This window comes from Mustela erminea, chromosome 7 (assembly GCF_009829155.1).
Source record: "Mustela erminea isolate mMusErm1 chromosome 7, mMusErm1.Pri, whole genome shotgun sequence".
Classification (NCBI taxonomy): Eukaryota; Metazoa; Chordata; class Mammalia; order Carnivora; family Mustelidae; genus Mustela; species Mustela erminea.
This window is the reverse complement of record NC_045620.1, coordinates 38,310,301-38,330,550: the sequence shown is the minus strand read 5'-3', so window position 1 is coordinate 38,330,550 and position 20,250 is coordinate 38,310,301. Positions and strand designations below refer to the sequence as shown.

Sequence of the window (20,250 nt, the reverse complement as noted above, 5' to 3'; positions counted from 1 at the left end):
ACAGAAATACAGTCAGTCCCTGAACCGGGTTCATCCATCAGGACAATAGGGTGTGAGGTGAATGGTGTGTGCGGGGGTGTCTTCTCTTAGAGAAACCTGTAACTCTGCAACTGAGACCCGGACCCTCAGGAGATGCCCCAGAAACTGTCTCTGACAGTGAGGAACTGGCTTGCTCTTGGGATTGTGGCAATTTAAAAAAATTGAAAGAGCTGCCAAATTAGAAATCATCTAGGCTGGGTCATAACTTTCCAGCTTTGTTTGGGAGACTCTCTTTACGACATTAAAAAATGAACCTTTGTCAAAGGGTACGTGCGCTTTTAATATTTTATTTAAACCTCTGTGCCAATTACTGTCCTGAGTGACACTCACAATTTACAGAATATGAATGTTAACTCCTTAAATCTTCATGACAACCACAGGAGCAACAGTACCAAATGAAGAAACTAGAACACAGAGAAGTGAAGTATCTTGCTCAAGGTCACACAGCTGGAATGTGGCAGATTACAGATTCAAACTTAGGCCATCTAGTCCTGAGAATCCGATTTTGCTGCCCAGCCCCTCCCCCAAACACACCCAAGCTTAGAAATTCACTGAGAAAATACACGTGGGAAGAAAGCATATACATTTCTGAATTCAGTAATACTTTTAAATATTTTCATCCACATGAAAAATAGTCACACGTGTATGTGGGAGGCAGTTGAATGTAGAGGTTCATTCATCAATTTCATAAACAATTCTTTGAAAGCCCGCTGTGCCTGCCTGGCCCTGGGCTAGGTGCTGAGCATCACGCAGAGTTTGAAATACATGAGGTTCCTGCATTTCAGCTGAGGCTTTAAGGCCAAGGGCCTGGACAGGAGACGGAAGATCCCATGTGCACAGCAATGCTACTGAGGGTTTTAGATGCTGTGGGACCAGGGACCTGGAACTTCCTGGAACAGAACATCCCTCTCCTTGGATCCAAGCGACAATCATCACTTACCCTGGGAGGGAAAGTGACGTCACTTACCCTGCTCATGGGGATCCTTGCCTGGTCTGACCACACTTGCCGTAAAAAGTGTGACTGCATGTGTCATAAAAATTCATGCGGTTTAGGCAACTGTAGAAGAAACTTGCTCATTTTTCTCTCCAGTATCTTCTTTCTTTGTCATGGGCTCTTGTTAGCTGGGGCACCTGGCTGCCCAGATAAAATCTTCCTCCTCTCTTGTAACTAGTTGAGGCCAGAGGACTGAGTTCTGGTGAATGGGATGCAAAGAGAAATGTGCCTGCAACTTCTGATAAATCCTTTTTCACTGGCTGGAATATAAATGTGATGGCTGGAGCTTGGGTAGTCATTTTAGACCATGAAGTGGAAATGGCTTGAACAGAATTGTGGAAGAAACTGGATCCTATACTTCCGTGGGGCTATCTATGGCCAGACTTACTTATCACAAGACACCAATGACCTTCTATTTATTTAATCCATGGTTACCTTGTTTGATACAGCCTCCCTCTTAAATAAGGTGCTTAAATGATGTGCTCTTACTCTTATTTATTTGAATCTTCCTAAAGCTACCCAGCATCTGTCCAATATGCTTCCTTTCTTCTTAAATTAACCAGAGTTAAGTTCTCTTGGTTTCAGCCTGGAGTCCCTACTGGCATCATCTGTCGCCCTTGGGTTTGTAAACACAGGGTGATACCAATGCTTTTAAGGTTAAAATATCTCCTAAAATACAAAGCTAGTATGCCACACAGAACTCTGTAAGGAAGTCTGATTCTCTTCAGAATCTGGGAAGTATTTTTGCTTGGGGCATACTCTACTATCCTTTCCATGGATTTATCTTAGTTCTGGGAAAATAGACAAGATGCTGTGTTTTTTCCAGGGCCCATGACCCCTCAGCCTTTGCTGAGGGTGTGTGTGTGGGGGGGAGGTTCTCACTGCAGGGCATGGTTAATGGGGCCAGGGGTCCGAGTTATTGGTCACTTCCCATGGGAAGAGAAGCTTGGGCCCTTTGCTCTGCAGCTGCACCTGCGCACGTCTCCCCACCCCCACCCTCTGCTCCTGACTTTGGAGTTCAGGGTCACCCCCTCGAAGTAGGTTAGGCAGATCCTCTAGCCTTCAGTCTATAGGTGGGGTCTTCAGAATTGTCAGGGCTCTCTTCCCTCCCTGCTCACCAGCAGAGTTTGCACAGTTTCTGTGGGCCCTGGGCTGCTCACAGAGCTCCCTTCCTTTGACCAGACTTCAGACACACCATTGCCAGGTACCCTGAGACAACAAGATGCCATACCCCTCTAGGGGCCTCTGTTGTGTCTGGGGTGTGTGTGTGTGTGTGTGTGTGTGTGTGTGTGTGTGTGTGTGTGATGGGGAGGGGTTACTCTTTTTCCTGTGGCCACAACTTAACCCCGTCATATCTCCAGGTGTCATAGTAATCTTAGAGTTCTGAAAACCAACCCTGTCTTTTTTTTGGACAGATAAATAGGCTAGAGTGTGGGATATTTTTCCCCAGATTTCCATTTCACCATCCTTCTCTTTTCTTCTATCTCTTTTCTAAGCTGTGCCTTGCTGAGCTCTCCTCTCCCACTTTCCTGAGTGACTGCACTCTGTTAGGATTAAGCGGGGCTCGCTCCTCAACCCTTAGCCCCTGGAGACCCAGACAGGATGTGGGTCAGTGACCCCTGGTGCATCTGAGCTCTGCCTTCTATAACTTCCAGTTTCTGACTAGAAGCAGAAACACCTGGCATGCCAGGCCCACATCTGGTTCATCCAGCGGAAGCCGGAAGTTGCTCATAGTCTAGCTGTTCTTACTCTGTTTGGTTTTTGGCATTTCAATTTTTCAGGGGAGCGGACAGTGGGAGAATTCCGTGCAGATGAATACTGAGTCATCGGTGACGGCAGTGAGATAGACCCTCTCAGAAGGACCAGTGGGGACAAGAGCCTGACTTCAGTTTGGAAGGGCTCCGATGAGAATCAAAGCTTACTCCCTCACACCTCTCCCAGATGCTGGTTCCATGTAGGAAAGGTGGGGGCAGAGGGGACAGAAGTAAGCAGACAAGCTACCTGCACGTCTGATGTCCAAACAGTGAAAGAGGACATGTGGATTTGAGGCCAGCCATCCCCAGGTTTAAATATGGATCTACTACTTGAGTGATCGTGGGCAAGTCTTTCTACTACCTGAGACTTGGGGTCCTCACCTGTGAGATTTTAAAAAAGGTGACTGAGATGATTTCTGGATCCAATGTCTAGCCCAAAGGAGATGCTCAGTAAGCGGGCATTTCAGCCTGAGATGGGAGTTAGTGGCCCCAGAAGGGACAAGTTTTGTGCCGTCTTCGGCCCCTCCCCCAGATCTGGAGGCAGGACCGCAGGGGTGGGTGGCAGGAGCTGTGGCTTAACAATGCTGTGGGATGGGCTTCGGGCCTCCTGTTCAGTAGATGCTGGATTTGGGACCATGTTCCCAGTGTAGGGCTCTGTCTATCCCAAGGGCTCTGTCTTATCCCAAGAAAGAAAGGAAGACTGAATCTGGGGAGAGGCAGCGTGTGTGCTTCTCTTGGGAGAACCAAGGCGGCTGCTAGCTGGAGTGGCTTCACTGCCTGGGAGTTGGTGAATACACATGTCCCACCTTCAACATTACCATCAACAGCCAATGGAGGCCTGCCCATCATCCTCTGTGTGTGAACTCATGTATACCCAGGGGCGTCAGACTCATGACCCTGTAGGATGCCATCCAACCTCACTACGTTTATTTTTTCTTTCTGGTTTTTTGAATTTTTAGTCCTTAGTTTAAAATATATCCCATATACAGAAAGCAAGGGAACAATTGTTCATTACCCAGTGCTCAGATTTAACCAGGATTAATATCTTGTAGTATATTTTGGGTTTCCTTTTTTTTTTTAAAAAAAATAAATAACACCTTACTTCTAATGTTTTCCACATTTTCCACCCACTCACTGTCATCCATCCCCAGAAGTGACAGTGACCTTGAAGCTGGTGGTTAGCCTTCTCATGCATAATTTAGTACTATTACCTGTGTTGGTGTCCAGACATAATATACTATTGTTTTGTGAGTTTTTTAAATTATTGACAATGTGTAATACTTTATAGATCCATTTGAAATTTACTTTTTTGCATATTACATGTTTATGACACATCTGTGACACTATGCATAGCTTTGGATCAGATTTTAACACCTGGATGATATTCTATCTTATTAACGCATGGTTTGTGTGTCCATCCCACTGTTGGTAGACAAGTTGTTTCCAATTTTTGATGATATAAAGAAAGCCATCAGGAGTGAAATTGGTGACTTCTGCTATTGGTGACACAGTATCCACTGTACTAGGTATAGTCAAGTTATCCCCTAAGTTTATATCCCCATAAGCAGTGGCAATAAGAATTTCTGTTTTGGGGGGCACTGGGTGGCTCAGTTGTTAAGTGTCTGCCTTCAGCTCGGGTCATGATCCCAGGGTCCTGGGACTGAGCCCTATTTAGGCTCCTTGCTGGGCAGGAAGCCTGCTTCTCCCTCTCCCCCTCCTCTTGCTTGTGTTGCCTCTTTTGCTGTCTCTCTCTCTGTCAAATAAGTAAATAAATAATATTAAAACAAAAGAATTTCTGTTTTTTCACCATCTTGCCAATGCTTGATATATCAGATTTTTTTTTCTCCTAAATGAAATGTAGCAACTCTGACTTACTACTTACAACTGCTGTCATTAATCACATCCTCATCTGGTCCCGTGGTACCTATCACATTGTATTATAGCTGTTTGACGTAGTCACCCACTGAGCTATTCATTTATGACAGGGTTCCTGTCTGTTCCTATTTGTGTCTCCAGGATCCAGCATGGTGAATTGTGACAAGCACAGAGTAAGGGCTCGGTGTACCTCCATCGACTTAAATCTAAAGAAGAAGAATATCGAAGAATGGTTAGTGTAGGGGCAGAACCAAGATTGATCAAAGATTCAGAACCTTCAACCACTCCTGGATAGAATGTCAACCAGTATAACTACTTTGGAAAGCTGTTGGGCAGCATCTGCTAAAGCTGTTCACGCCCTAGGACCTGCTAATTCCACTTCCAATGGAAATGTTTGCAGACAAGCATGAAAAAATATACCCTGGACCATTCACGGCAGCACTGTTTATAAAAATTCCAAACAGGCAACCCCTCCAAATGGTAGAAAAGGCAAATAGAGACGTGCAGACTAGACAGTGATGAGAATGAATGACCGATAACTGCACACAGCAGAATGGAAGACTTTCACAATACAATGTAGAACAAAAGAGGCCAGACCTCAGGGAGCACATGCGGTAGGATTCCGCCGACGTTCGAAATCAGGAAAAATCAATCTCGGGTCATGACACTGATTACTTTTGGCAGGAAGTGGTTCCAAGCTGGAAGGTGGTGCGGGAGTGACGGGAATGTTTTAGTTATTTTCTGTTGAGGTAACATTTACATATGATGAAATTCAATTTTTTTCCCTAAGGGTCCAATCCAATGGGTTTTGACAAATGCAGCAAGTTGTGGAGCCACCACCATAATCAAGACATAGAACATTTCACCCCGGGGAGCCCCTCCCAAACTGTTCTCTTTCTTTTTTTTTTTTTTTTTTTTTTAAGATTTTATTTATTTATTTGACAGAGAGAAATCACAAGTAGATGGAGAGGCAGGCAGACAGAGAGAGAGAGGGAAGCAGGCTCCCTGCTGAGCAGAGAGCCCGATGCGGGACTCGATCCCAGGACCCCGAGATCATGACCCGAGCCGAAGGCAGCGGCCCAACCCACTGAGCCACCCAGGTGTCCCCTGTTCTCTTTCTTGACGTTGCTCATGAATATGTTCGCTTTGTGAAAATTCACCGAGCCACAAAGATTATGATACATGTACATTTTTCCGATTGTATGCTATGTATCAATCGAAAGTTTGAAGGGTATTATTTATTTGTTTGCTTGTTTATTACAGAGTATTAAAAAAAAAAAGGGGGGGGGAAGATTGTCCCCAAAGCACAGCAGCTGGCTACAAGATGGCTGGTTGTGTGGCAAAAGGAACAAATGAGGAGCAGTGGGGAAGGCGACCAGAATGGCATGGTGTAGAAATCTTGGAGAAGAGAAAACAGAGTTTGCTTTTATCTCAAGCTTTGGTTTAGGGTTGTGGGTCTCTCTGGTCTTCCTCCGTGTAAAGACCTCACCTTAGTTATATTGACAACAGGGGCAATGAGTTACTTTAGAAGTTCCAAGGAGGATTTTGTCCCGGGAAATCCTGGCTTTTCTCTTTGCCTTCCCCCGCCTCCTTGTCCATTTGCTAAGCTCTCCAAAGATAAAACAAAACCCAACCCAAGCTGGGTGTAGAAGGGAGCAAAGGAGGACAGAGCTAGACAAAGCGAAACCGCATGTCTACTGCTGTGAAACTTGGAAGCGGTGCTTGTTGAGGTCTGTTACTGCTCCCTTTCACTCAGGATTTAAAGGTGTGCTTCATTTAGACCATTCCCTTCCATGGCGAATAAGCCTAATATGTAGCCACGACCTTTGTGAAAAATAAACTTAGCTGCATAGAAAAAAATTCCTTTTTTCTTTTTTAAAAGTCAGGCTTGAAATTTTTATATCCTTTGAGTCATGTTCTTGAAGCAACTGGCTGGTTAATTCAAGAAATGTTACTTTCCCAATTCAAACATGACATTTTGAAAATCATCCATGAATTACATGCCTCAAGAATGAAAGGCTTTTCTGTGCCATTTAGAAGTTATTTTATTTTATTTTATTTTTTATTTTGAGAGCAATCATGAATATCTGTAAGGGCATATTTATTAGTCCCGGAACAGATAGAAAATTAGCAAAGTCATAAAATTCTTACCCAACTTTGCTTTTGCAGCTGTGTCTCAATCCACCAATACCCCTGCTGCTAAAATGGTTGAGGATGATGTTCTTTTTGCCTTTCCAGGCAAGGTACTGATCTTTGTATGTTGGCTTTCTAACCCCCTACATGGAGATGGAGGTAGGAAAAAATATATATCAAAAACAAAAACCGAAAAACCGAAACTGTCTCTAAGCTTTGTTCTTCCGGTGCAACAAAAAGTTGCTAGTCCTATAAGTTTGTTTCCTAAGAAGTCTTACCTTCTGATCCCAGAAAGTGCCCCTCTTCTCCTAATCCCGTATGGTAAACCAACACTAAGCCTCAGAAAAGCAACAGGCTGTAAGCTTTCTGTCTTAATTTATACTACTGTGTTCGGGATCTGTACACATGGATGTATGTTCCTGGGTATACCCACCCAGTAATTACCATGGCAAGCCTTTAATTAGTCTGAAATAGTGCAGGCATAATGGTGACAACCCACACATTTTTCCATTGGAAATTGTAAGTGGATGACAAAGGGAGAACCCCATCCTCTTCCCTCCCCACACATAACTTCCTGTGAAGCTTTTTCATGATTTTGTATGTCAGGTCGGAATCCCTGCTCATGGGGGTACTGATCAGTGTCAGTCGATTAGAACAGGGCTACTCAACGGGTGGGCTGTGGAGCAGTGCTGGTTTGGAGTCAGCAAGGAGATCAATTAAAAAACGAGGAGAAGGTGTTCAGCAATTTTTAGAGGGATCTGGCAGGGTCATTCTTCTGTCTGTTGAATCTAATTATAAAAACTGGGGACTTATCACTTTGTTTTGTAAAAGCTTGAAAAGCTGGTAGAGTGCCAATCTCTGGTTCGAATGAGATTGGATTTTCTTTCTTGGTAGAGCTATCACCAACAGCAAAACCTCCTCTCCACGTGAGCATGATGAAAATAAGAGTGAGCTTATATTTGAATGGCCACTCACTAAGTATCAAAGCATAAACTTATGTCTTGGTTTGGGACTCCCATGGAAGAAAATCTAGAGAGAACGATCTGAGTAGATAGCACACTGGAGAGATGATCCCAGCGAGCCACAGAAGGGGAGTGGCGGAAGAAACATGGGGATAGAAAGGAAGCCAATAAATGGCGTGTTAGCAAGCAAGTTACCTCTGTGGGTGCCTGGAGCTCAGCCCCTCTGGGAGCTCCGAGGAAAGTGCAAAATATGCTTCAGAATTGCCCTAGTGGAGGGTGAGGAGGCTGGGACATTCATCCACACAGCTCCTTTCAGTCAGCTGTTAAATGTTCCTGAGGGGGACTGTGAACTCCCTGGTACTTCACTCTGTTCCTTGTGCAAGCCAAGGGGCCCCACTGCCCAGAGAAAGAGATGAAGCTAAGGCTTGTCGCAACTTCCAGTTGAGAATTGGGCTGGTGGACACAGATGTGTAGGAAGTGTGGTAAGTGCCAAGCGGGGTACGACAATGAGTAGGTAAGACAGGTGGCCTTATCCAGTTGATAGCTAGTAAACTGAGGTCTAGTTTAGCATTGTAATACAATGTGGAAGATGGTGAGGGGCTGGGAAACCCCTCTCTTCTTTGGTCACCTACTTTGGGCCCATCCAGAGTCCCTTCCGCTGGCTCTCATAACCAGGTGGTCTACCTCTGTGGCAGACACTGGCTGAGTGCTCACATAGCCTATCTTGGCTTCCCACACCCCCAATCCCTCAACTAAACTCTATTTCCCCATCATCCTCGTAGAAGAGTGTGGCATGGAACAGAGCCCCGGAGAAGGAGTGGACATGATGTATAGCACATCTCTGCTTGACCTAACCTTTATGCTCATCCTGACCGCTCTCTACTCTTTAAGCAGGCTGGAATAGAGATGACTCCCAGGTCGTCCTAGAGAGTCCCAGCTTGAAGATGGCCATGCCACAGCATGGAAGGAGTCTGGACCCCTGGGTCATCACTTAGAGGAGAGACACTTGGCCAGAAACAAATCCTAGGTTTTACAGTGTTAAGTCGCTGTGATTTTGAGAATTATTACAGCAACTAAGAATTGCAATAAATAATGCAACATACGTGTGTGATCAAATAATTTGTTTCTCTTTATATCACTTATCATTATCTCAATACTTATTTATTTTTCAGCTGTCTGCCCTCCAACAGGAAGACTCGGATTTGTATACTGTCGTATCTCTGGCGTCCGCTTACAGAATGACAGAGCTGTGCAGAATATGTGGAAATAAAGCCAGGCCCTCTGTGCCCAATATGAGACAATGTAAGGGTTGATGTAGGGACATTTGGCAGATCTGAACAATCTGAGTAAAAGCAGGGTGACTTAGAGAAAAACAAACAAACAAAAACCAAACTGATCCTGTGTGTGTCGGGAAGACTTGGGAGAAAGGCGTAGAACAAAGAGGAAGGTTACGAATGTTGGCTTGGTGGTTAGAAAGGACTGGCTTCAACCAGCTCTGCCATTTATGGAGCATTATGAGTTTGTTCATTAACCTTGTTGGGCTTCTTTTTCCTCATCTGTAAAATGAATGTGATGTACTCTGCCTACCTCCCATGGTGAAGGGAAGAGCACCGAGGCACAAAGTGTGAGCTCAGGAAAGATTGGCAAGGATAGCACTATTCATTGATCCCTGATCTTAGTGAGGCTGGAGAACTCTAACCTCCTGGCCGCTGAGCTACCCAGAGAGAAACACTGCGAAGACTATAATCATGGTGGACGGTTGTACTGGGGCCAAAGAGAAAGCCCTGTGTATCCAAGCCCTCTTCCTCAACTTTCCCATGTGCGGCCACTAGAGGGCCTTGGGCATCTCTGTTCTCTCCTACTGGCTCACTCAACGCGGGGGACCCAAGAGGCCCAGCGCATTACTAGAAAAGGAGCTCTTTTCTCCAGGTAGAATCGAAGGAGCAAAAATTTGATGAGGGGCTTTTGTGGAGTACTTGCTGAGGGGTCATAGGTGCTAAAGGCGAGGGTGCAGGCTCTGCACTCTGCTACAGGCGAAATTGGCCCTTGAGCACGTCATCTATTTGCAAGGAGGGAATTCCTTGGGGTTACCCTGGGCCTGGCTTGAGACCCTTTGCTGAAAATAAGATGAGATTGCATTGTCTTATCAGATACCCAAACAGAGGGGTTCCGGTTTTCTGAGCACCACTCACTGGCTTCAGGACTGAAAACTAACTTATCCTGATAGAGGCAGACCATAGTTCAGAAAATTTCCAGAGGTGTGGCACTAACCTGGTCAGATATAGGAGACTAGGGATGTATTCAGTAGGCAAAGAGCCAAGGGGCTCTCCGCTGCCCCCAATCCACCTCATCTTCCAACTTTCATATTACTAGGTGAGCAAGGTCTGAGACGAAAAAGGCAAAGAGCCTATTGAGAATATTGCTTATATCAGTCATTCTCACTTTAGCAGGAAAGTGCTCTGTTTCTTGATAAATCCTTAATAAAGATACGTTAGGAATAACTCCAAAACTTACCACTCTTGTTCCTCTGCTCATCACTTTAAATACACTGGCCTTCAGAAAAACCCAAGCTCATTCTTAGTTCCTTGTTTTTATTCTTACTTTTTTCTAACCCATCCACTTCCCCCTCCTGTTCCCTGCTTTATGAAATACCAATCCTCCATTAGTCCCAATAGGTACTTCCTTGATTCCTGCCTGTTTTCCCATAGTACTTTGCACTTACTCTTAAAAAAACATTTATCAGAGGGTGTTATTGCACATTTTTCCCCCTCTCTCTCATCACTCAATTTATCTTCTCATGTGCTTCATCTCATCACTGCTTGAATACCTGTCCCAACAGGGACTCACCACCTCAAAGGCAATGCAATCCATTGCAACCAACTATCTTTGCAAAAATAGTTTTCTTATTATTAGTAACCAAATCTGCTTCCCTGATACATAGATGTATTCATTCTCTCCCTATCAGTTCACTTGCTTAAAACCCCTTTAGATGTTGATAAGGCTTCTCATGTATGTCATAATTAGAAATGTCTTAAATATAGATATTCTGAGAAGGGAAATACGGGGGTAATTCATTCTAAAGTGTAAATGATTGATAAGAACTTTTCCAAAAGAACAGATTTTATTAGGGGAACTTAAGAGTGGGATCAAGAATACCCAAGACACCACCAGGACATCAACAATTTGATATAGTAGAAAGAGCATTAGGCTAGGAAATGAAAGATAGGTCCAGTGTGATACATTTTTTCCCCTGGGTTTTGGTTTTCTTATCTGGAAAAAGAATAATCTGCATGATGAATAGTTCTGCTTACTTCTATCATTGCACAATTTTGTCTGGAAGCAAAAATCTGGATCGTCCTTTCTTCTTCTTTTTCTTTATTTTATTTTATTTTATTTTATTTTATTTTTTGAAAGGCATAGATGGGGGGAAGGTAGTGGAGGGGCAGAGAAAGGGGGAGAAAGAGAACCTTAGGCAGGCTTCAAGCCCAGCATGGAGCCTGACATGGAGCCTGAGATCACGATCTGCGCCAAAATTGAGTTGGATGCTTAACCAACTGAACCACCCAGACATCCCTCCTCTGGACTGTCTTATGCCTTTGCTCTAGTCTGTTTTTCTTAGTTCTTTCTTAGCTCGGAGTGGGCAAAAACTTACCTGTGTGTCAGTGAGTTCAGCCTCCTGAGGACTGGCCTGACATTCTTGGTGCCAACGGTGTCGTGAGTTATACCACCCACCATCAAGTCAATCAATGAGCCTTTTATTCCCACCTGGTCTGTACCTCCCTCTCTCCTGCCTCGACGCCCTGGGCTTGTTCTTTACAGTATTTGCATCATAAATATTTGCAGGTAACACATTTATTGCAGGTAACTCATTTTATTATGATTTTATGATATATTCTCTTTTCCTGGAGTTTTGCAAGTAAAGATTGCATAAGAACAAACTCTTTGTTTGTCCTAAGTTCCACACTACATAACCAGGTCATATTACAATTGCTTGGTGCACAAGACTCAATGACTCAATAAATACTTTACAAAAATAATGTAGTTTTTTTCCCCTTTCTTAAAACATAAAAAATTAGAAATTTTATAGATTTGATTCCCCCTACTCTTTTTATATGTATTTACTGGTAATATATTGGTGGAGAAAAAAAATTGTTACGACAGTATTAGAATAAAATAGATGAAATGAGGTCCATGTTCTTTTCCCATCTATTTTGCTTTTGTTTTTTCTTCTGCAAAAGTGCTATTACCTATATTTATGTCTGACCTTCCCGCAGCCTTCTGAACCTCCCACTAAGGCATGAGCAGCACTTCTGCCACTCTGTAGCCTTTTAGTAGAATTAGAGCATTATGCTAACATTGGCCTTTTATTTTAAAGCCTATTTAAAAACAGTCCTCAGATTTGCCCCTAAAATCCCCATGTGCCCTCCTCCTTCTATCCAATCTTAGGCAAGGATATTCTGGAAGCCAAGACTCCAGCAGGGTGCCTCAGGACTAAAGAACATTTGGTTTAAGGTGGGATTTTTCTTGTTTTTCAGACACTTCCGTTGAGTTATTTAGTTTAAAAGAAAAAATTACTCCCAAATTCCCTTCTCTTCCACCTCCTTGAGCCCCTGTCTGAACTCTCACAGAAGTGATTAAACAGTTTCACAACTCCAGCGAAAAGGTTATGCTTAAGTCACATTCATATTAAATAAGTTATATATAAAAACTGCTTATAACGTTTACAACCCCGTCTTTCCCTCTTTGCTCCTCCAGGAAACGCAGGATCCTGGTGTGCACTGAATCCCACCCACGATGGCTTCCAGGTTCTTCTTCTGGCTCCTTTGTCCCCATCCTCCCGCCAACATCACCCCTCGGAGGGATTCCAAGGAGCTCTGTGGGCATTTCGGATGGCAAGGTGGCTTCAGACAGCCGTCACCCGGGGCAGGTGCGCACCCCTAGGGTGATTTATGAAACATACCCTCGTAGTGTATACAAATATCTACGGATGTGGATAAGTCCGGCCCCGCCCTGCCCCGGCGGCAGATCCGCGCACTGCGTTTGTGTCACAAATACCGGAGGGGACATCTCCTTAGTACTCCCTGGCCTCTTGGAACTGCTTGATGTAATCTTCGTCTGAGGGGCTCTCAGTGCACTTCTGTCCGTTGTTGGGAGGCCTGGCCTCGTTGTACCTGCTCCAGTCGCCCTTGCAGATAATCCAGGGGAGGACGTCCACCTTGTAGTGGAGCTCGGCTGAGAACTCGGTGCTGATGAGGTTGGGGGTCCCCGCCCCTTTGCCCCTGGTGATGAGCTGCATGTTGTCGCCATAGCAACAGTGCTGTGCGGCCAGCGTGGTGCTCTCCAGGGACAGCATGGAGCGAATGCAGTACCGGGCCGTGGGCTTGTAGATCTCCAGCTTCTCCTTGGGCCCACTGGCGTCCTTCCAGCGGAAGTCCTTGCGCTTGATGCGGTCGAAGATGTCCGCCGTGCTGTAGGCCACCTCGGTGGGGTAGGAGCAGGGGCAGCTGGGCAGGTCGTTGATGACCTTGTGCATGTACTTCTTTAAGAACTCACTTTTGCAGCCCATCCAACGCTCGCAGCTGTCGGTGTCTGAGAAAGACCAGAGAACCCCTCTCACCATATGCAACAGGGGTGGCAGATTCACACTGACCTCAACCCCTCCCCTCCCAGGGGGAATCCCTGCGGTCCCCTGGAACCACCAGCCCTTGCTTTGGTCATGCTCACCCCTCTTGGCCTTGGGAAATTTATTTGCAAGGCAACCTCCTCCCCATGTATACCATGAAAAATTTCAGACACAGAAAAGTAGAGAGATGAAACTCCAGCAGTGACTCCCTGTCTGACATCACCTAGATTTAACCATTACAATTGCTTAGCCTGTCTTATTTCTTGAAAATATATGATTATCCCTGAATTTTAGGAGGCATCTGAGGAAGAAAGGGAGGTTGCGGGATAACTCTGCTAACACCTATAACAAAATGAACACTAATTCAGGGGGCAATTTTGAATCTCCTCTTTAAGTATCAGGTAACAAGGTGGAAAGTGCCTCAAAGGAGAACTGGTAGTCCCTGGTTTTATTTGTGCCACTCACTGACTGGATTAAGCTAGAGCTGGTGGCCTCATCTCTTAACCACAGGCACCAAAGAGTGACAATCCTTGTAAGCAAATTCATATGATGATATGTCTCAAAGAGGAAGGGGCAGGTGGCCCCTGCTTTTAGGGAACTTAACAGTAAGGCCCAGAGGCCACTGCCCTCTAGGCTTCCAGCAAGAACCTGCCCCTGGAAGTTGTTGTATTTGGGTTTTAAAGTATTAAAATATGTCGACTTCATTGTCAATTAATTAATTAATCATTGAACTCATTTAAGACTGAGGTGGTTCTAGTTTGTTAATGTGGATTCCTGGCTTTATTCGGAAAACCAAGATATGTTTGTGTGGGTCCTGCCCTGCCCATGGGAACGACTGGCCCCAGAAACAGGCCACTCGCGTATGCCAAGGTTGAACACAACAAAATTTGCTGGGGTTGTCTGGGACTGGGGAACACATTTGGTGTCACTGGAACGGAGGCTAGAGGGCAGGAAGTCTGTTGGTGTCAGATCGCGGGACTCTTCTGTGCAGTTTAGGCTTGTTCCGAGGGCACTGGGGAACTACTGAAAGTTTTGGAGTGACAGCTACTAGCTGAGTAAGAAGGAAGAGGAAGAAGATCTGAGGAAGAAGATACATTCAGTGCTGCTTTCTGTTGCCAGAGTCTGAGTGGGAAAGGACCGAACAGGAGGGATCAAGCGAGCTCAGAGAGTAGGGCCGCTGGGCCTGGGTGGGCTTGAGGGAAAAGGAGGAGAGACATTAGGAGTGACTCCCTGCTCTGACCCAGATGCCTGGGAGGCTGGTGGTGCCCTAAGAAGGAATCAAGTGGCCAGGATGGGGGCGGGGTTGGGGGCAGGTTGGAGGAGGGCACAGGCTTCTCTCAGTAGAATGAAGAAGAGAGAGAGGGGGCATCTCTCAAGCACTCAGAAAGGCCTGGCCTAAGAGGAAGAGCGTGGGATCTTGTGTTCAGTTGTCTGCGATCAAAATCTAGCTCTACCGTCTACTAGCACATGCCCTTGTGCAGGTATAGTCTCCCTCCCTGTGCCTCAGTATCCTTCTCTCCAAACTGGGGATGAAAAGGATGCCCATCTCTTAAGGCACAGTGAAGATTAAGCTGAAGGAATGGACGGAGCCTGCAGGCCCAGGGTCCTGCCAGAGGGGATGTGCCAAGGTTCAATTTGGGCCTGAGCTCTAAGAGCAATTTGGGCCTGTGAGCCCCCGACTGAATAGCAGTGAGAGAATGCAGGCTCCCTCCTGGGAAATGTGTGTCTGCAAAGCCAGGGCAGGCCTCCTCCATTGGATAGGGTGTTCAGAAGCAATATTCAGTGAGGCCCTCGAAAATGGCTTGGTTATCATAATTCATGTACTCACAGAACATACAATGACTTATTTTTATCTGTCAAACTTGGTAGGTGTTCAGTGTGATGGTCACGTTCTAAATGCTCTGCCAATAGGAACTCATTTAATTCTACAATAACTCCATAAGGGGGCCCTGTGACCTCCTACCATTCGACAGATCAGCTAACTGAGGTGCTACCGGGTTTGGCAAATGACCTTGTGCAGATCAAGCTGTATCCCACCTCAGTGAGGCATCTTCTGTTTGGTCTTCTCTCTTCCCATTCCATGTTTTCCCTCCCCCTGGAAGGTTGTCCTATGTGGACTCTATCGGTGGACCCCTAGATCCCTGACTGCTCTTTGGGTTGAGCCAAAGGGAGGACCTGGTCAGAGACCAGGGCAAGAGAGGAGAGTGAGACAATGTATTTGTTCCTGTGGTTCCTCCTTCACTGTTGCAGGTTGGCTACACCCTTCTGCGAACCCAGAATGGTGGCGGGTAGTAGCCCTCTGCACACAGCTACCCTTGTCCCTTCAGGCAAGGGGCGGTTAGGGCCCCCCATTGTTCTGTCCAACCCCTTCTTGGTGTCCAATCTACCCTGCTCATCAGACCCTCATTGAATGCTCCTCAATTACCTGATTCCAGTGTGTCGTGTTTGTTCCTGCCCAGAACCTGACTGACACCCATCCCTACTCATCTCTGTGTGTCTTTAGTCCCACCTCAGGTGTGGCTTTGTCCAACTGGACCTATTCTCCGCAAAAAAGCAAGCAGCTGCCTGTCTGTAGGGTATACAATAGGAAGAGACCCGAGAAGCTCTCTGCCCTCAAGAGACAACTTTTGTTGCTCTACCATTTAGTGTAAATTTCCTGCATTTAGTCTCTAATTTCTTTCAGGGGTGTGTGTGGTGGAGGGGGTAGTAAAAGCATTGTGTTTGCAGAAGGCTCCTGCTAAAGGTAGTTTGTGTGTGTGAAGGACTGAAGTGGAAGCCCTGGGTCACAGAGAATTTCAAACTGCCTCCTGTTTGGCCGAGGTCGACGAAGTTTCGGGTGGCACGCGGTAATGTGGCATTAGGAGTCTCACCTCTCTGCAATACAGAATTGCATCCCGAAGCACATGAAGCTATTTTTAAAAAGGAAGTTTTCACCTTGCACCTAGCTGTCACTTGTCATTTGGCTTGGTTCATGCAGACTGTGTTTGGCCTAGGGCTTTCGAGCAGATGAGTAGCAGAGTATGCCAAAGGTTTACAAAAAAATACATGTGGTAGAGGGAGGCAGGCATAATATGGAGAAAGCTCCTTTTCTCTCCTTCCTTCCTTTTGCTACAGAACCAAGACCAGCATTTCCTCACTTTTTGGGGACACTCCATGAAGGCTGTCAGAAGGGGCATGAGGTCCCCCTGGAGACTGAATCCATACTGAGGGGAGAGCTGTCCCACTCCTGTCCCACTTATTGTGGAAGCTGGGTGGCAAGCAAGGCAGACACAGAGGGCGCTCTGTCCGGCCCAGCCTGATGCAGGAGGCCTGGGATGGCTCTCTCTTGCTTAGAGTATATTCGGAGAGCGAGAAATTCGCTGGGAGTACTGGACCCCGTAAGAGGAAAATGAAACACTTAAATGGATCCTAGGACAGGATGGCACTGCAAAAGCAAAAGGAATTTCCACAAAATATTAAATCAATATTTGGATAAAAAATGGGGACAAAGGTCTCCTTACCGACTTCAAACAGTTTGGTGGCATTAAACTCCTCGCTTCCCGCCAGCAGACTCACTTCGGTGGCGGCTGTCCTGAAGGTGTCTTCAATTCCTAAACACAGACAGGAGCTCATTTTTCCCTAGTTATATGGAAAAAGTTACCCCCCACCTCCCGAGCAAATCAAGAAACAAATACACCTGAACAAAGCCTTTTTTGTATTCATGACTACTCATGGGCAGGAACTTGCCAGCAGAGGAAAGAGTAAAAAGCAGGTAGTAGAGCATAAAATATATTAAAACCCCAGATACCATTTGCAGCATGAAATCAGATCCAAATGTGCCTGAATGGGTCTTAAGGAACTCATTCACTAGGCCCAGAATGGGGTTTGGGGCAGTAAGGGACACATGTCCATCTGCAAGTCTACCTGTCTGGCGGTGTCTGGGCGACAAACCGGATTAGAAGCAGGGGTTAATATTTTGTCTAGTGGTCCATACCAGTTTTAAGGAATGACTGACAGAGTTCAAATAGTTACTAGCCTGTAACCCTGATCAAGCCACTTAAACCTTCAAGTGCCTCAGCTTTCACATCTGTAAAATGGGGAGACATAAGCGCCCCACCTCATAGAGTTAAATGCACTCAAGGAATCATGTGTAAAGAAAGAACTTACAGAAGTAAGTGGTAAGTGTTAGCTGATAATTTCCCCAGGATTATTTTGAGGATATAGTAGTCCACAGCTAAAGAGCAGATATATCTCACCTTCTAGGATGTCCAGCACCGCCCATGATGCTTCAAAGAGAGTAAGCCGGGCTTGTCATTACTGGCTTGGAGGGGCTGAATCCAGTTTGTCTCATACTTCCTGGTTCCCCTTTCCTTCCCCAAACTACCACTCCCATCCAGCCTTCCCTTACAAACAGGCATGCTGTGTTAGCTGAGACATCTGAGGAGGCTGGAACACGGAACATGGTAGTCTATGTTGGTGGAGAGCCTTAGTGGCCTGGGAGGCATGACTTGATTTCTTTAAGAGGCGCTCTCTGGCTTTACATGAAGCTCCTTGAACTTATTTATAGGGTTGACCTAGGGGACAGACTTTTACAGTGTAATCACTGCCAGGCCGGGACACTGCCTGCTCCATGACTCTTTCCAGTAATGCTGAGAATCAACAAAACAAAGAAAGAAAGAGATTCTGTTTTTTTTAAAAAAAAAAAAAAAAAGTCCTTCATGTTCAAAGGAGCCCTGAAAAAGACTGGGAGGCCCAGGAACCGAGAGGCAGAAAGGATGGAAGAAGGGCAGGGTCAGAAGAGAAGAAAATGCAGGAGCAGGCCTGCTGGGCACGTTGCTCTAGGTGGTGAGAGAAAACAAGAAGGCAACATTCAAAATGGTGGCAGAGAAATATTAAGAATGGTGGTCGCCAGTGGGTAGACTTGGATCTGGTATCAGCTCGGAAAAAGAAAACAGCAGCAAGCCCCCAAGCCCAGACACTAAATGCTGTCTGTATCCATGAGTGGCTGAACCCCGTATCTTTCCTTGGACCAGTTTAATCATTAAGAACATGGATCTTGAAATCAGACTGCCTGAATTCAGATTCAAGACTGACCTCTTGCTGTTTGTGTGACTCATGCAAGTTATCCCTGTGCCTGTTTCTACAGCTGTCGAGTGGGTACAATAATAAACATCCACTTCATGAGGCTATTGCAGGAATTAAATGAAATAAGGTACATGAAGGCCTCAGAAATCTGCTTGATACTTAAGTCCTCAAAAAAATCCTATTCTCCATCATCTTCATTATCATCTTTTCTTCTTCTTCATACTGTCTTTCTCTTCCTTCTTCATTGTTTTCTTGTCTTCCTTCTCATCTCTCATATTATTATTATTTATGGGTTTATTTCCACCTATCTAAATCCTATCACATCAGACATCCAACTCAGCTTCATTATGATTAACATGAGAAAGATCAGGAAAATCATCTTGATGGTTGCTCCACTTCCTGAAATCCACCCACATGGCTGACATAGAGCCAAAATTTAACAAATTTGTTAAATTTTGGCCCCATTTTCTATATATGCTGCTTTGCTAACATATGCATGCCTAATCTGATCCTTCCTCTCTACCCCCAGAAACCCTCTGCTCTTTCACTTTTTTTTTTTTTTTTTTTAAGATTTCACTTATTTATTTGAGAGAGAGAGCCCAAGAATGGGAGAGGGTCAGAGGGAGAAGCAAATTTCCCACTGAGCAGGAAGTCCGACACAGGACTCGATTCTGAGACTCCAGGATCATGATCTGAGCTGAAGGCAATCACTCAACTGACTGAGCCACCCAGGTGCCCACCTCCACTTTTTTTTTGTTTCAAATATCAGCCTTATGGCCTAACGACTGAGTTGTAGGAGTAGAAAGAGGAAGTTTGGGGGCATCCGGTTGGCTCAGTCTGTTATGTGCCACACTCCTGATTCTGGCTCAGGTCATGATCTGAGGGTTGTGAGATTGAGCCCCTGCATCAGGTTCTGTGTTGAGTGTGGAGCTTCTTGAGATTCTCTCTTTCCCCCTCCCCTCTGCCACATTCTACTCACTTGTATTCTCTCTCTTAAAAAAAAAAAAAAAAAAAAAAAAAAAAAAAAAAAAATAAAAAAGTAAAAGGAAGTCTGTATCAACCTCAACACCCAAACAACAAATAATCCAAGTCAAGAAATGAGTGGGAGACATGAACAGACACTTCTCCAAAGAAGACATACACATGGCCAACAGACACATGAAAAATGCTCCATACCACTTGGCATCAGGGAACTACAAATCAAAACCATAATGAGATACCACCTTATACCAGTTAGAATGGCTAAAATTAATAAGACAGGAAACAAGAAATGTTGGCAAGGATGTAGAGAAAGGGGAACCTTCTTACATGGTTGGTGGGAAAGCAAGCTGGTACAACCACTCTGGAAAGCAATACAGAGTTTCCTCAAGGAGTTAAAAATAGAGCTACCTTATGACCCAGCAAACACACTACTGGGTATTTACCCCAAAGATACAGATGTAGTGAAAAGAAGGGGCACCTGCACTCCAATGTTCATAGCAGCACTGTCCACAATAGCCGAACTGTGGAAGGAGCCCAGATGTCCTTCAACAGATGAGTGGATAAAGGAGATGTGGTTTATATATATATATATAATGGAACATTACTCAGCCAACTGAGGGCTGCTGGAGGGGTGGTGCTGGGGGGATGGGGTAACTGGGTGATGGGCATTAAGGAGGGCACATGAAGTGATGAGCACTGGGTATTATATGCAACTGATGAATGACTAAACACTACATCAGAAACTAATAATGTACTATACATTGGCTAACTGAATTTAAATTAAAAAAAAGAAAGAAAAAGGAAGTTTGGGCGTGTGGGGATCAA

General features: G+C 45.2%; 1 protein-coding gene across 3 annotated transcripts in view; it reads right to left on the bottom strand.

Annotated features, from left to right (window-relative positions):
* Positions 1–11,390: 11,390 nt before the first annotated feature.
* Positions 11,391–20,250, bottom strand: part of ISM1 (isthmin 1) — a 73,851-nt gene continuing 64,991 nt past the window's right edge. For all 3 annotated transcript variants that reach the window (XM_032351425.1, XM_032351426.1, XM_032351427.1), the window contains 2 exons: positions 16,881–16,970; positions 11,391–13,346 (listed from right to left, as the gene is read on the bottom strand). In XM_032351425.1, the coding sequence (XP_032207316.1) occupies positions 12,829–13,346; positions 16,881–16,970 (608 nt within the window). In that variant the 3' untranslated portion in view covers positions 11,391–12,828. The remainder of the gene's footprint in view (positions 13,347–16,880; positions 16,971–20,250) is intronic.